The sequence below is a fragment of the Vigna umbellata genome, chromosome 11 (assembly GCF_029865625.1).
Source record: "Vigna umbellata cultivar VRB3 chromosome 11, Vumbellata_1.0, whole genome shotgun sequence".
Lineage (NCBI taxonomy): Eukaryota > Viridiplantae > Streptophyta > Magnoliopsida > Fabales > Fabaceae > Vigna > Vigna umbellata.
Genome location: NC_142175.1, coordinates 32,229,855 through 32,246,133, shown reverse-complemented (window position 1 = coordinate 32,246,133; position 16,279 = coordinate 32,229,855). Strand labels below are relative to the sequence as shown.

Sequence of the window (16,279 nt, the reverse complement as noted above, 5' to 3'; positions counted from 1 at the left end):
AAACGGATGTTGACATCCGTTGAAGATGTCACCTCCGTTTAAAGGTTACTTTTTTTTTATTTTAGAGTTTGTTTTATTAGGGGACATCCGTTGAAGAGGATGTCACCTCGTTGATGTATACTTCCTCACACTGGTTGATGCTTTGGATGCTCTTCGATGTTCCTCCACACCACAGTGGCGACGCTCCTTCACACCACGACCGCAATGGAAGCTTTCAAACCAAAAAAAAAACTGGGAACGAAAAGGAATGGAAGTGCGAAAGGTGGGGAGGTGAAACGAAAATGGGGAAAGGGGAAGAGAGTTCTGTGGGTGGGTGCTGGGAAAGTAAAATTAGGGTTTTAAATTATTTAAAATAGGGTAAAAGTAAAAATCTTTTTAACTTAAGGATATAATTGTATTTAAAATAATGTGAGGAGGTGGAGGAAATATAGGGTGGTGGTGGAGGGAGCAACACTCTTTTATTTCAAAAATACTTTATTCCAAAAATACCTTACACTTTTCCACTATATTCAACAATCTTTCACTTTCTCTCTCCACATTAATGGAGCATTCACATGGCTCAGATTTAAACTTGTGATATATTGCAAAATTTTATTTACACTTTCCCTTATATAAGTTTGATTCAATCTTATTTTTACTGTTCAATATTTTTTTTTTTCAAATTACTTAATAAATGGTAAAATTTTGTTTTAAATTTCTAGAAAAATGTTTATATATATGTGTTTTTTTTACATTTAATATCTATAATTTTAAACATTATATTATGTTTTAACTTACCGACATGTTTGACTCAAATAACTTAAATAAATTATTTAATTTATTAGATAAATAATATAAAAATATTATTAAATACTTAAAATATAAAAGAAAAGTTATTTGTTAAATATTTAGAATTTATTTAGTTCTTTCGTCGTTATAAAGTTAGTATATAATAATAATAATAATATATTATTTACTATTAATATTATTTTTATTATTTTGTATTTGCATCTAACTTTTAAGTTTATAAAATAGAAGTGGCAGAAACACTAATATTGAAGTTTCCTCTGAATTTTATATTTTGCAATATATCACACCTCTGAATTTTATATTTTGCAATATATCACAAGTTTAAATTTAAGTCATATAAATGCTTCATTAAAGCAGAGAGAGAAAGAGAAAGATTGTTGAGGATAGTAGGAAGGTGTAAAAAATAGCGGAGAGATGTAGAGTATTTTTGGAATAAAAGAAAATAGTGGAGAGTACACTTGAGGTGGTGGAGGGAACAATACCCAACTTACAAATAAGGCGCTTCTTAATTGAAAAAGAAAATTGACACTGAAATTGACAACAATAATTGCAGAGTTATTGTATATGTGAATATTTGATAACAATCACTAAACTAATAATAAATCTTGCAAGGAATTAAATAAATTAAATTTAATTTTATCTCATTTAAAATTATTTCGTAACATTGACAATGTTTTTTAATCAAACTCTATTGATGTTATTTTTTAATTAAAGTTTATTTAAAAAATCTGATAAAAGTTTCGCCTACTTTTAATTCAAATTGTTTTCAATTAATATTCAACATAATTTTAGTGAATGCTAGAAAAAAAAATCGGTATTGTTAATTATAAGAAAAAAATAGTTATGCTAGACATCAACTAAAAACTTTAGTTCTCATTTGAATAAAATCCCCAACATTATCGAAGAAAATTTTAATCAATATCAAGTAAAAATAATAGTATTCTATAATAATAATAATAAAAATATTCTCTATAATATAAATAAAAATAATTTTTATTAACATCAATAAAGAAATTCTAGTTAATATTAATAAAAGAAATGGTTCTACCATTTTGTATAAAAAATCTTAACTAATATTGATTGAGAAATAATTTCAACATACAATAAATAAATAAACATATTTGATATGAAAAAATTATAACAATTCAAAATAAACTGAAAACAACCGCTAACATAAATATAACAAAACAAGTTTGTTTGAATTTAGCTGAAATTTATATTTAAATAAAGACGGCACTGTTCAGCTCCATGCTTTGGCTGTTCTTGCTCTCAAGTTTCTCTCTAAAAGAATTTGAATTTTTTTATAAATATTTTTTTTATAAGATTTCAAACAAATATATAATACTACAGCAAAGCTAGAAATCCTTATAAAAAATTTAGACTCTTCAATGGCTCCTAATTTTTATTTTGTTTTCTTCATATTTCACATTTAACGTCTTGGAAGCTAACGGGGGTGGGAAAAGAAATTCTTTCTATGCATAATGGATTAGAAAGAAAAATAATAAGAAAGAAAACAATAATTAAAATAGATAACCTACTTATGTATAAAATTCCGAAGAGATGAGAAAACATCTATGTTAAAACAATAAACGTGTATAAAATTTCATATTAAACATTCATGGTTTGAAAATTACACTAATAATTTATCGGTAATAAAAGACATGTATGTATATTGCAAAATCAATTTTCTTTTTCTTTAAATCAAGAATATTACAAGGTCAATTTTAGATGTTATATAAATATTTCATTATTCATTCCCTTTTTTTTTTCTAAGAATATCGATTTAAGAAGTAGTATATTATAATAAACTTGAAATGTTGAGTTCAATTGTCAAGAATTTTTTTAGCTTATTTATGTATTAAATGTCATATATAATTTATTATTAATGCATGTAACGTGATTAATATCTTTCTCTCATAATTTTGTTAACTAGATGACTTTTTAATATTCAATATATCACCAAAAATTTAACAAGTCTCAAATCAACATGTTCAAATTTATCAAAAACTTCAGATAATTAAACCTAAATTTTATTATTGAATAGAACTCCATATGTTTTTGGGTTGAAGTGAAAATTGTTACACAATGAAAGTGAAGTTTAACAAGTTTCCATAGCAAATTTATATCTAATTTACTTGAGGTTTACACAGTATTGTTTTCAAACAGATATACTTCAAAAACAAAAATATTAAATTCTGAGAACCAGGTTTAAGCCAAGAAATTATCATGCAGAAAAAAAAAAAGAACACAAGAGTCCAAATTCCTAAACAGAACATGAACTTTCATAATTCATCAAAGTCACACAAGAAGAAAACAACATGGTTGATTCTCCATGGTTTTTCATAGTTCAAGTACACACTCCAACAAGATAAACAAGATAAAGACACCCATAGATAGTACCAAAGTGTCCCTATTTGATGACCTAACTTATTTTATTTCATAGTTAGGAGCAGAGTTACAGACATGGGAGTTCAATCATAGTACAAGGGATTTGGCAGCTTGAAGGTCCTAAACCCTCTTTTATCTCCCAAAATATCACTCCATTGGTCTCCAATATTTCCAACGATTCTGTATCCCTCTTCTGCCAGCTTGCTTCTCTCAGAAGATTTAAAAGCATTCGATAATTTCCCAGAGTATATGGATGGATCCCTGCAACCAAAAACCACTTTCTCATAACCGTTCATCAAACAGCACAACATAAAAAAGACATCTTTAGCTTAAGAATAACCAACCTGGCAATTAGCTTGTCCCATTTGTAGAATCCAACATTCTGCAAGTTGGAAACAGTGACATCCTTCAGATCCAGTGGTCTTTCTGTGATGAACACAACTTTGATCCCAAGAGCCAACAGTTTGTTGTAGAGTTTAAGAGTCTCGGGCAGTGCAAATGCCTCCCCATAGGAAACCCAGATCTTGAAAGCCGTAGCATTATGTTCTTCCACCCTACCACCAAAGTAACATTCGTCAATGATCACTTCCAGAGCTATACTAGATACACAGAAAATAGTTGAAAAGCCAGAAGGGTATCAGAGAGCATACCCAAAACCATGGTTAGCAAAATATTGAAGATTTGAAAGTGCAGTGTCGTCGACATCAAAGACAAAGATGTCTTTTTGAGTGATATTGAGAGTTTTAGCGTAAAAGTAAGCCTCACGGCAAACGGTTTTGGAGTCTGATCTGTATTGGTCGCCAAGAAGATAGTCTGCTACGTGTTCTTGGCATGGGGCAGGGACAGTTTTCCATTTGACGAGGTTGTTTGCCTCCACGCCAAGTCTCCAACTTGCGCATGATACCTCTGTTGGGTATTGCTCATTGTAGCCAGTTTTCATTCGGAGAGGGAACACTTGGTAGTCTGAGCCTTGGCATGGCCATGTTACAAAAGCTAAAACAAACAGAACACACAACTTCGTATTCATCTCACTCTTTTTGCTGTCACTACCAACTTTTGCATGTAACCAGACCAAACTTTTGTTCTTTAAATACACAATGGCAGAGGCAACATCTGGGGTAGGATCACTCGTGAAAGGAAAAAGGAAAACAAAAATAGTTGTACACACATTTTTTTCTTAAAACATGGACATAATTATTATTTTATTGATTTATTATTATGTTATCATATTCTAAATTCAGTAAAAAAAATAACACGTATATTATATTAAAATATTATTAAAAATATAAGTTATATTCAAATGAAAAATATAACCTAACAAATGTGATAGCATTTATGAAATTATTGACAAAGTATAAATAATAATGTGAATAAAATTGTAATATATACTTCCGATGTATAAATATTAACTACGGTTCACTTGATAAATCATAGTTTATACTCAAACTATAAACTACGGTTTCTTTACTGAACCGTAGCCGATACTCAATCATCAAGACTACAGTTTAAAAAAAAACCCGTGACATATAGCTCTCAATAAGGTTCATATATGAATTTGTTTAAATATCAATCATTTCAGCTTAATTTACACTGTTTATTTTTTTGTTTGCGTGTTGAACGCAACGCAAAATTTTTTAAGAAAATTTTATTTTGACACCACCTTTTTTCTTACTTCCTATTTACGACCTCCTTAATAATAAAATATTGCATTTTAGTACTAAAATTAAATACAAACAAATTTTAAAATAAAATAATAATTTTTTAAAATTGTTAAATGAGAATATAAAGCAAAAGCATCACCATAGCATGTTCCAACAACTTACTACGAATCCGAACGTTTTGAGGGTTTGAAATGTTGAACCCGTACCTGTTGCAGTGGAGGTGTCAGACTGAAACGACGGTGAATTTTAAATCAAAAAACAAAGTAAAATATTTGGTTTTGTCCTTATCCAAGGAACTAGAGTAACGTCAGCCCCTTGGTTTTATTTATAAATTAAATGATAATACAAAATCATCAAATAATAATAATAATAAAACTAATTTAAAAAACATAAGAGATAGTAAATTTTATTACAATTTGATTTTATAAATTTGAGTAAAATATAAAATTTAATTTTTAACATAAAATTTTTCTTAATAAAATTTATTATTTATTGAAAATATTATTTCATTTATTATTAAATTATTATTAATATATATTTTAATCATCAATTTATGATATATAAATAAATAAAAACTTCACTTCTTAACCAAAAGTTTTATAAAATTTAATAAAGCGTATTTACATAATTAACATTTAAGCAATGATGATAAAGCTGTTTTTCTGCAGCTATAATTAGAAAGCATCTGAATAAAGTAAAATATCGTACCCATATTTTCAGGCATCTTTCAAGTAAAGAAACAAGAGGGTAGGTAAGGTAACTGTACGATATTTTTCCACCATTAAACCATTTCACAAATTAGCCTTTTTCAATGAAAAATGGACACGAAATTAGTTCTGTTATTAGGCTTTTAGGTTTTAAAGTTTTTTCATCTCATCATTACTAAAATTTTGAAAAGTTTCCAGATTTGAGAGTAGATTTTTAAGAGTCCGAGATATTCTTTACATTGAGATTTCAGCTTTCTAAGAATAAATTTTCAGCATTAATCATATTATTTCAGATTGCGAATTCTGTTCCTTTATGAATTCTGAATGATGAACAAGAAGTCTTGCAATAAATACTATTGATATATATAGGTTATTTGCAAAATTTTTTATTGAGTTTATTGGGAAATAAAAATTGGTAACTATAATTTGATTGAATAGAAAGAAAAAAAGAGAGTTAAGACTGAAATTGAATATAAATAAATAATTTTAATAAGAATGAAGAAAAAGCCCCTTTAAAATGGGCATAAAGTTATCAAATTGTTAATAATACAAGGGTTTTGTTTTAAAATAAAGACACGTAATCTATTATGTTACTAAAATAATTAAGTGCGATTTTTTTATTCTTTACAGTTTTGAATCAAACTCCATCTATTTTTAACGTTCATTTTTCTTTATTTTATAACATGTTAGACATGTTTTATGTTGAAGTTATCCAAATATATTTTGAAAAATTAAGTGTAAGTTTAAATTATTTGTTGAGTGGTAAAAAACCTACAAATTTATTATTCTAAAATTTTGAATTATAAAATAGTATCAATTTTAAACAAGCATATTTATGATGAATAACATTACACGTAGAGAATCTTAGCAACGGAAATGTAATGATTACAATAGACATTTTAAAGAGACAGATAATCTTAAAAGACAAATTTCTAAAAACATCATGAAACATAACACAGGTATTAAACAAAGTCATGCAAAAGAGCTGGTTAGGGCTCCTATTCTAACTCTCTCTCCGTCAGCACATTACATATCTTATTTTTCATAGGAGCAAGGTTTAAGCTTTTAGGTCTCAACCAATGTAGTACATGGGATTAGGCAGCTTAAAGGTCCTTAAACCTCTGTAACTTCCCATCAAATCTGTCCATTGGTCTCCAACATTTCCAATGATTCTGTATCCACTTTCCTCCAGCTTCCTTCTCTCAGTTGCTTTGTATGTAAGTGTTGATTTCCCAGTATATGCAGCTGGATCCCTGAAACCAAAACACAACACCTTATACTAAAGTCTGCAACTTTAATCACCAAAATCTGTTTCTACATGAACAAGTTCATGGGAAAATGAAACTCACTTCAGAATCAGCTTTTCCCATTTGTCAAATCCAACATCCTTTAAGTTGGCAACAGTTATAGCTCTCTGAGACACTAATCTTTCGGTTAAGAAGACAACCTTGATGCCCAGAGACATAAGTTTGTCGTACAGCACAAGAGTCTCGGGTAGTGCGTATGCTTCTCCTTCAGCAACCCAGTTTGCAAACGCTGTAGCATTAAATCGCTCCACCCTGTCACCAAACATTCGTCGAAATATATGTAACATTCAGGGCGACATAAACATGAAATGCATGAAACAAAATAAAATAAATAATACTTTCTTTAGGGAACGTACCCAAATCCATGCTTGGAATAATATTGGAGATTACAGAGCAAAGTCTCGTCTACGTCGAACACAAAGACGTCTTTGTCAGTTATATTAAGAGTTTTGGCGTAAAAATAAGCTTCACGACAAACAGTTTTGGAGTCTGATCTGTATTGGTTGCCTAGAACATAGTCCGCTACGAACTCTTGGCATGCTTCTGGGACAGTTTTCCATTTGATGAGGTTGTTTGCTTCCACGCCGAGCCTCCAACTTCCGCATAAAACCTCCGTGGAGTACTGCCCAACATGGCCAGTTTTCAATCGGAGAGGGTACATTTGGTAGTCTGAGGCATGGCATGCTACCAAAACTGTAGCAACGAACAGAACAAGCACCTTCATTTTTTTTTCACACCCTTTCAACTTTCAACAGAGACTTTAGCTTCTTCTACATGGAGGATATTGTTCTTTAAATAGACAAGCTGTACGATATGAAACTGTAACCTGATGTGTTAAAGAGAATAGCTTTTATTTTTTTGTTTAATTTAGTTTTTTATTTTTTAAAATAGTTTAATCCGGTCATTTATGTTACATGGACATTAATGTCGTTTTTTTACATGTCATTAGATGAAATATAAACTTTATATCTTTTTAATGTTTTTTAATTTAAAAGCAAAAAAAAAAAACAAAAAATTGTCATGTGTGAATGGTTACATAGTCACAACAGTGTTATATGTCATTAGTGTTTGTTTTTAATTTATTCTTTACATTTGTAATTTTAATTTAATTTAGTTTTTTCTAATAGAATAATTTGATCTTTTTTAATTTAAGATAAAATTAATAATTAATTTTAGGTTTAAACTCTCATTTGGTCCTTGTATTTGTGTGTCAATCTCAAGTGAGTCATCGTTTTTTTCGGTCTCAATCGAGTCCGTAAACTTGTAAAAATGAGCCAATTAAGTCCTCTCCGTTAAGTTTTCACTAACGACATCTTGCAGATACTGAACTGTAATTTTTTTTAGTTGATGTGACAATGTGTATTAAATTGAATGAGTGTTTTTAGTTAAGGTGACAATGACGTAGCCCTAACATTTAAAGGGATCCTGACATCCAAAGGTCGTTGCGTTGTGAGTCACGGTCACCGTTGTTCACCGTCGGAGGCATCACCGGCATGGCGTCAAGTCCTCCCTTCTCCTTCTTCTCTTCACGCGTGAGAGAGGAGCTCTCTCGTTCCTCCGTCAATCGCCTCTTGAGCGAGCCCGGCCGCCGCGAGTTTTCTTTGGTTGGGCCTGCAAAATTTCTATCTTTTTCGCAACCCTTTTCAAAGAAGGGGTTGCGTTTTGTTTTCGCACTAGTTGGGCTTGAGCTGAGAAGATTTGAGTTTGTTTTTTCTTTCTTTCTGGGACGTGTCTGTTATTGCATACACTGTTCGACCATTGTTCCATTTTGGGTACCTATTTCTTGGAATGGCTTTCTTTGTTTACTCTATTTTAATTTCTCTTTCTCTATTTCGATGAAAGCATGTAGCTTGTGATGAGGTTCAGATTTCTAGGCTGTTAATGCATATGGAGATTCTGGATTCGCTTTTGTTCACTTCATGATGAGTCGCTTGTTTCCTATAGTTTTTCTTCTGGTGGGTTCATTTGAATATATAAGTTGAAGATTTGGTATGGCTTTGGCTTTAAGGGGATTGCAGTCCCAATATTTTGATGTAGTACCGAAGAGGTGTTGATGTATTGTATGAAAATGTATAATCGATTACTTTGTGTGAATAATTTTCTTCTGCTGTATAAGCCAATAGACAAACCTATATAAAATATGTTCTCTGAACTATTTTCTCCACCTATGTTGAAACTGGTTTGTCAATTGAAAAAACTTTGTAGTTTGAGTATAACATGTCATGGTGTTTTTGATTTCAATAATTGGATTCGAGTCTTTCATTTTTGAATTTTGAGAGCAACATTGCCTACTTTTCATGGCCTACATTGAGTTGCTGGAATGATGCAGCAGAAGATAGAGCCAACTATTTTGGGAACCTTCAAAAGGGTGTGCTGCCTGAAACTTTGGGTGGATTGCCAACAGGACTTTGCTTTGCGATGTGTGGTTGGAGTTTTTGACGAGGGAAATAATTTCTTCTATGGTAGACAGACGCCGGAGATGCGGCAGAAGCAGATTGTCCTCCGAAACAGCCGCCGAAGATGCTGAAGGTACTCGTGCCGAGAAGCCTCTCCCCATGTAGGTGCTGATGACGCCGGAATCCACTGTCGGCGACTGGAATCTATCGGTAGTGACCTCATTGAGACGACGACAGTACGTGAAGGAAAGAAACACTGAAGTGAGATCCACAAGCGATGGACACTGGTCACCCCTCTAAGCTCTTGCAAAGAACCTTAAGAAGGACGGGCGGTGGTTTCCAAATCCCTCGTTCCCTTTTCAATTTTGCCATGTCATACTTATTTAATTTAAATAAAAATTTCACATAATGAAACAATGCACTTCAGTATAAACATATCATCACATGACGTCGTTAATGAAAACTTAACGAAGAAGACTTAATTGGTTCATTTTTACAAGTTTATAAACTCGATTGAGATAAAAAAAAAACGATAATCCACTTGAGATTGACGCACAAATACGAAGACCAAACGAGAGTTTAAGCCTTAATTTTAATTACAACTAACGTATACATGTTAAAATACTTTTCTAAATTTATATACAAGATAAGACTATAAATTTGAATAAGTGAAAAAGTGATTTTATTTATTATTATTATTATAATATTACTGCAACAAAGCATTAACTATTAAATTGAGTCTGAATCATATATGCACGAACAAAAGATCGAACAAGATCAAACACAAGTTAAAAATTAAGTCAAATCAACATAAACAAAATATTGAACCTAATGAAAATCAAATTCGAAACAAAATTCAAATTAATTTTACCATAATCAAAAATCAAAGTTGGTCGAGACTGAATATGAACTCAAATCAACAATAATCAAAGGTGAGAAATTGTTACAATACATCTCATTTATTTCAATTTGTTAAAATTCCTCGTACAAATAAGGTAAACTAATAATGCTTAGACTCTAACAATATTATGTTAATAGATTTGATGTCAGATCATTATGATCCAAATTTGATCCAACTTCTTTAATATATTGAAATTCAATTTTTAAAGGAAAATAGGAGAAAATTCAAGAGGAGAAGCTTAAATTAATTTAAAATGATAGAAAATTAATATAAGGAATTACATTTTGTCAAGTAATTTCATAATTTTGATAAATAAACGAAATCTCAAGTCATTTTGTAGGTATTCCTGCTTAGAATCATCTATGTAACAAAAAACTCAATATACTCAATGTGAAAAGAAAGGCATCAGATTATTCATCGTTTCAATATTTTATATCACATTAGCTCATTGGTAAAATGTGATGTTTTGATAGAAAAAAGAAAAAAGTTACATAGAAAAAAGTTAAACCTACATAGGCTAACATGTTTCATTCGACAGAATCATGGAAAACAAACAAAGAAAACCTGAGAAAGAGAGATTTTGGTAGGTTTGAACTGAATGGAAAAAGTGAAAAAATGTAAAAGAAAAAAGTAAAAATGATCTGAGCAAGAAGTACATTGATAAAGACATTTGACAAATATGCACTCCACGATATTGTTTACCATCTGAACCTTTTAAGAACTATATAAATGATAAAAGATGTACAAAAGAAGTCTGAAAAAAAGCACGTCTAGTCTTATTTCTCATTAATAAGTAAAAGACAAAGACACAAAGACAAAGGATAATAACCTCAGAACTAGTATAGAAAAAATTAATTAATCTTTTTATATATGAATACGATACAATCATAGAAAAATAAAAATTACAGCTTACCCAAAATATTATCTACTAATTTGTATTCTTGTCACCAACATTCATAAAATATATGATAAACACCATAAATAAATAATATTAGTTTATTTTAAGGGAATATATACAAGGATAATAATACTTTGACAATATTTTTTTCGCAACATTTTAACACTATTTACGTGTCATTATGTGATTGGTTTATGTTGGTGTTTATAATTAATGATTCTCCCTGCATCTCACCAAGTTCATCTTGCACTTCCTAATTTTGTTTTAACTCCAACTGTACCCCTACCCTAACTTTACTTATGTTATGTGATTTTCTAAAAATGTTGACTCATCCACTCATAAAATTGAAAGTTTTCCTTAGCCGTGTCTCACTTTAAACCCTACACCCCTGCTTCTTTCTTCTCTCTGCCGCATCTCATGTGAAACCTACCCTTGAGTCTTTCTTCTTTCTCTTCTCTACGGTTCTACCCTCTTCCCTCCTTTTTCACAATTTTTTGAACGTGAATGTTCTTCTTTTCCCTCTGTTCAGTGTTTTGGACACTGTTTTTCGTGTTGGTGCCGAAGCTCTCATCCCTCGTTTCTTCAATCGTTGGTATCGTGGTTGTAGGGTGTCTTTTTCTCGTACATTAACGTGTATGTTAGTTAATTTATTGTGATTTATGGTTGTTCTTTAGTATATGCGGTGGGAAAAAATGATAGAATGTTTGTGCTTATATCTCTGCTTTGATCTGGGCGGGAGTTGCAGGCCAAACCGCACATGGAACTGCGGTTAATGGTTGCCGCACTTAGAAGTGCGGATATGGTTGCGCCGCAGTTGGATCTGCGTGAGATAGTAACCGCAGGTGTTTGCGGTTAGTTTTCTGAGGTGCATGGCCGCTGGCGCACTTGGAAGTGCGGATCTGGGTTTTTCACAGTTGGAATTGCGACTAAGGCCAACCACAGTTCGATTTGCAGCTGTATTTTTCGATTTAGGGTCTCTACGGTTTCGGTCCTGGACTGTGTTATTTTGTTATTAAGTTAGTATATTTTATTTTAAGAATTTTTTGTTTTGTTTGTAAAATTTGATTTTTTTTGTTAGGTTTTAATGTTAAATGAAATGTAATATATTTTTTTCCTTCTTCCTCTTCCACTCTCCACAACACCACCACCACTCTTTTCTTCCTCCTCTATTACTGTCCACACCACAACCACAAAAAACAATATAACAGTGAACTGAAGAACTGAAGGAGTGAAAAATGAAAGTTAGAAAAATAACAGTGAATAACAGTGATATTTAGGGTTTATACCATTTAGGGTTGTTGGAGGTTAGGAAGATTGTTGGTGGTTGAAAAATCATTAAGTAAATAATTAATTTTTCTTTGACTTTTAGTAAATGAGGGCAAAAATGTAAAATGAAAAATGCTGGAGAAATATGTGAGGTGTAGAAAGAACTGCTCTTATAATTATTATTATTGATTATGAAATAATTTTGAACCAATTACAAAATAACACGTAAATGATATGAAAATTTTGTTTAAAAAGAATGTTTTCAAATATATATATATATATATATATATATATATATATATATATATATAAACGAACCTTTTCCACTAGATAATAGAAAATTACATGTCGCATCATCAAACTTTTCATCCAAGAGCTTCAATTCCAGTGTCAATTCCAAATGCGAATTTTATAAGAAACTAATATAATAGGTTAGGATTTGATATTTTTTTAGTAAAAAAAATAATAGGAAGTATTTTTTACATGTCTCAAATTTTAATTTTAACATATAAACATGAATTTTAAAATAATAAATTAGTTGTTCTTTAATATTTTAAAAATATATAAATAAGGGTCTTTGTGAAATATAATTTCAGTTTGGAAAATGACACTTGAACAACCATTTTTGACAATATTTAAACACGCGCACACGTGTCAAAATCTGAGTGGTCCATTTTCATTTAATTTTTCCAACTGGACCACTCAGATTTTGACACGTGTGCGCGTGTCTAAATGTTGTCAAAAATGGTTGTTCAAGTATCATTTTCCTTTCAGTTTTAACATAGGAATTTTTTTTTTATAAAATGTTATATTTTTTATTAATATCAGACGAAAATAATTTCAAATCTGTCTAGTCATAACTAAATTTGAAAAGACTCCTACCATCATTTTTATTACAAGGTTTTAACTTTCTTTATATCCTTTAGTCACATCACTTTTATATATTTTTTAATTTTAATATATATTTTTTTAAGATTCATATTCTTAGTAATAATTTAATTGATCATATATATATATATATATATTGATTGAATTGAGGTGCTTTAAAGAATCTTTCAGAATCCACAGACACTGGGTAGTGTTACTTTGGAACTTTATTTATTCAAATGTAATAGTTCCATTTTAAAATGAGTAATTTCGAGTGCATGTCAGGATAGATTTCTGCTAGTCACATCATTTACATAGTTCTTATTTTCCACATAATTTGGTTAAAATCTTTTATTTGTTGTTGCTTTTTGCTCTGTTTATTGTTTTCAAACTTTGCACACTCTTTCTCTATCCACTCACGTGACTGTACTGTACCATAGGTGACAGAGATTCTTCAGCCTTATTTATTTCTGTGTCAGAAAACAGAAAGTAAAAGAATGAAAATTTTAAAAATAAACTTAAGCATTTTTTAAATAAAAATTATGTTTTTTTGAGATTATTTGCCTTCAAAGGTTTTTTTTTATTGCATTATTTTTATCTAATAAATATATTATTTTATAATATAACATTATCTTAATTAATAATAATATTTTATTAATTATTTAACTTTCATAAATTTTGTAATACCAATTTCATCACATTATAAATGTATATATATCAATAACAAATACAGTTAAAAATATAGTAACTTAAAAACATAATTAACCATGTAATTAATTATGTTTCATTTTGATAAGGATTGTCACCCACTTTCTCACCTAAAGTACCCATAAATGATCATCTTATCCTATCACAGGAGAAAAAAATACATTACACACAAGTAGATTGAATACCACAAGAAAAAAAAAAGCATATCCTTTCATTATTTTAAACAATTAATTACAACAAGTTAATGATCTTATCATAACATATCCTACTACATTTTGGTGACAAAAACATGTAGTAAAGTGTACTATTATATACTTTCTTTATATTTTACACATTCTGCTTATATGGACCATCGTATCCTCAGATAACATTATTGCTACCAACACGATGTTATCATAAGCCTAGTTTAGTTTAGAGTATGCACCTAATGCATTAGATAAATCGACATACATTATTGCTGTTGATTTTATTTTTGCATGGAACTTGTTAACAGATTCATAAACTGAGTCATCAGTGTTAGTGATTCCATCTAAAGCATTCAGGAACTATTTCAAAGGCTTCCTTTGAAATCAATAAGGATATTTTTACCTTTCTCCATAAGTCAAAATCTGCCTCACAATATCTTCTGGTGCAATCATTTGCAAAAAGGATTGTTTTTAAGCATATCAGAATCATACACAATTTAACCAACCCCATTTTTCATCTAGAATATAAGATAAAAGAAGAATCACAAGGCAGAAGCATGACATATATATAGATTCTCATACCAAGAAGATCAAAGAAAGATACATCAACCGGTGAAGCTGCATTCATTTCTTCCTCTGTTCACTATTCAATTAAGACTATGTTATTCAAGTCTTAAGCCTTTAAGTGAAAGAATCTAAATCCCTCAAATTCTAGTTAGTTAGACAGTACCGTAACAGAATTCGATTGGTGAAAAATAAACTTTTCATTTATCTTTCAACCATAATAAACTAGAAACATCATCATTCAACACACCAACAAGACTAAAATCTAGAAACATGCACACAGTTAAATCTGATATAACATTGTCATGGAACCAAGGCGCCATATAACTAGAAACATGTCCATACAGTCAATTGTCATTAATCATACGAAAACACCAGAAAACTAGAAACATGCACATACAGGCTAGGTTTCTAATGCTATTTTGAGTCCAATGGGAAGTGCTATGATCTTGGTCTTGCTTTGTTCAACACAATCGTGAAGTGGACCTGGGAATAATCAAAATCTTACTGAAAGAATATAACTTCAAATGCATCAGGTTCGTTAAAGTCGTGCCAAAGAAATAAGAAACTTGGCACGAATCATTAGATTTTGGAAGCCAATGATGTCAACGAGGAAAGGTCCTTCAAATAATAGCACTGGTTGAAATTGTAATCCAATAACTATGAAGTGGAGAAAAAACAGAAAAAGATATACTTGAACGGCATCGACATTCCGAATTCTTTTACCATGAGAATATCAGAATCGAATATCCAAAAAAAAGTGGCACCCTTTTCTCGATTTGCATAATCCAATAAAACTTATGAATTCAGAGGAAAAAAGAGTATTAAATAATTAAAATTGGAACTCGGAATCATCCCATTGAAGAACCGCAGAGCCTATGTTCTGTTCTCTTTTGAGCTTATCTTTGAGGAACCAATCACAAACCTTGGCTGCATTGAGCTCCTCGATTGGACACCCTTCTTGCTCCGATATCACTCTTAGCAAGTTCAGGGATGATATCTGCACCACAAATAAATAAAACTTGAAGAGTTTAATGAACATGTATTACACTGCAAAAAAACTACTAAAAAGTCATTCTTTATTTATATGGAAAAATAATGGACGAAAGATTGATCGGAGAGATGATATGAGAAGAGAGCTACCGTTAAACGGCATAGAAAGCGTTCATGTGTACTCAAGCCTGATATCTCGACCAAACCAGCTTCTTCCATTGACAAAAACGCCCGTCTCTCACCCTGGTTTTCTCCTGCACTGCATTTCACTTGTGTTCTTCTGTTCAGTGTTTTGGTTTGTGGAATGAAGCATGTTTGAGTTTGGTTAGTGCTTGGAAGCTTTGAAGGGTTAAAGAGAAAGGTTGTTTGAAGAAAAGTGTTACAAGGTAGTAGTGAAATCATTAGTGTTGGTTTGGTTTTTGTGAGAGAACAGAGAGAATGAAGAGTGTTGTGGGAAGGTGCAGAAAGGAAACAGAATATGAGTTGAATTCAGTGTCAAGTTTTGGATTGGGCATTTGGGGCTAAAACATTACAACGCCCCCACACTTATCTGTTCTGAACTTCGCTTTCTATTTATTGAAAATGTATAAAAAATATGAATCTCAAATCTCATTTAATTCAGCTTTATATTTCTAAAAGATTACAACCA

General features: G+C 30.7%; 3 protein-coding genes across 3 annotated transcripts; all 3 read right to left on the bottom strand.

Moving 5' to 3' along the window:
- Positions 1-3,049: 3,049 nt before the first annotated feature.
- LOC124829781 (stem 31 kDa glycoprotein-like) lies at positions 3,050-4,247 on the bottom strand. The gene is made up of 3 exons (XM_047303349.2): positions 3,828-4,247; positions 3,522-3,731; positions 3,050-3,438 (listed from the first exon to the last, which is right to left on the bottom strand). The coding sequence occupies exons 1-3, from the start codon at positions 4,202-4,204 to the stop codon at positions 3,261-3,263; spliced, it is 765 nt and encodes a 254-aa protein (XP_047159305.1). The 5' UTR covers positions 4,205-4,247; the 3' UTR covers positions 3,050-3,260.
- Positions 4,248-6,457: 2,210 nt separating this feature from the next.
- On the bottom strand, positions 6,458-7,633 carry LOC124829780 (stem 28 kDa glycoprotein-like). The gene is made up of 3 exons (XM_047303348.2): positions 7,209-7,633; positions 6,895-7,104; positions 6,458-6,798 (listed from the first exon to the last, which is right to left on the bottom strand). Exons 1-3 carry the CDS (start codon positions 7,574-7,576, stop codon positions 6,618-6,620), a joined length of 759 nt encoding a protein of 252 aa, XP_047159304.1. The 5' UTR covers positions 7,577-7,633; the 3' UTR covers positions 6,458-6,617.
- A 7,263-nt stretch (positions 7,634-14,896) lies between these two features.
- On the bottom strand, positions 14,897-16,171 carry LOC124829779 (receptor-interacting protein). The gene is made up of 2 exons (XM_047303347.2): positions 15,781-16,171; positions 14,897-15,637 (listed from the first exon to the last, which is right to left on the bottom strand). Exons 1-2 carry the CDS (start codon positions 16,030-16,032, stop codon positions 15,470-15,472), a joined length of 420 nt encoding a protein of 139 aa, XP_047159303.1. The 5' UTR covers positions 16,033-16,171; the 3' UTR covers positions 14,897-15,469.
- Positions 16,172-16,279: the final 108 nt, after the last annotated feature.

Coding starts and splice junctions, on each gene's coding strand:
- LOC124829780 (XM_047303348.2), bottom strand. CDS start 7,576: ATGAAGGTGCTTGTTCTGTTCGTTGCTACAGTTTTGGTAGCATGCCAT. Junction 7,105..7,208: donor TATTCCAAGCATGGATTTGG/GTACGTTCCCTA, acceptor GTTTGGTGACAG/GGTGGAGCGATTTAATGCTA. Junction 6,799..6,894: donor TGGGAAAAGCTGATTCTGAA/GTGAGTTTCATT, acceptor TTTTGGTTTCAG/GGATCCAGCTGCATATACTG.
- LOC124829781 (XM_047303349.2), bottom strand. CDS start 4,204: ATGAATACGAAGTTGTGTGTTCTGTTTGTTTTAGCTTTTGTAACATGG. Junction 3,732..3,827: donor TTTGCTAACCATGGTTTTGG/GTATGCTCTCTG, acceptor CTTTGGTGGTAG/GGTGGAAGAACATAATGCTA. Junction 3,439..3,521: donor TGGGACAAGCTAATTGCCAG/GTTGGTTATTCT, acceptor TTTTGGTTGCAG/GGATCCATCCATATACTCTG.
- LOC124829779 (XM_047303347.2), bottom strand. CDS start 16,032: ATGATTTCACTACTACCTTGTAACACTTTTCTTCAAACAACCTTTCTC. Junction 15,638..15,780: donor GCTTTCTATGCCGTTTAACG/GTAGCTCTCTTC, acceptor TTTGTGGTGCAG/ATATCATCCCTGAACTTGCT.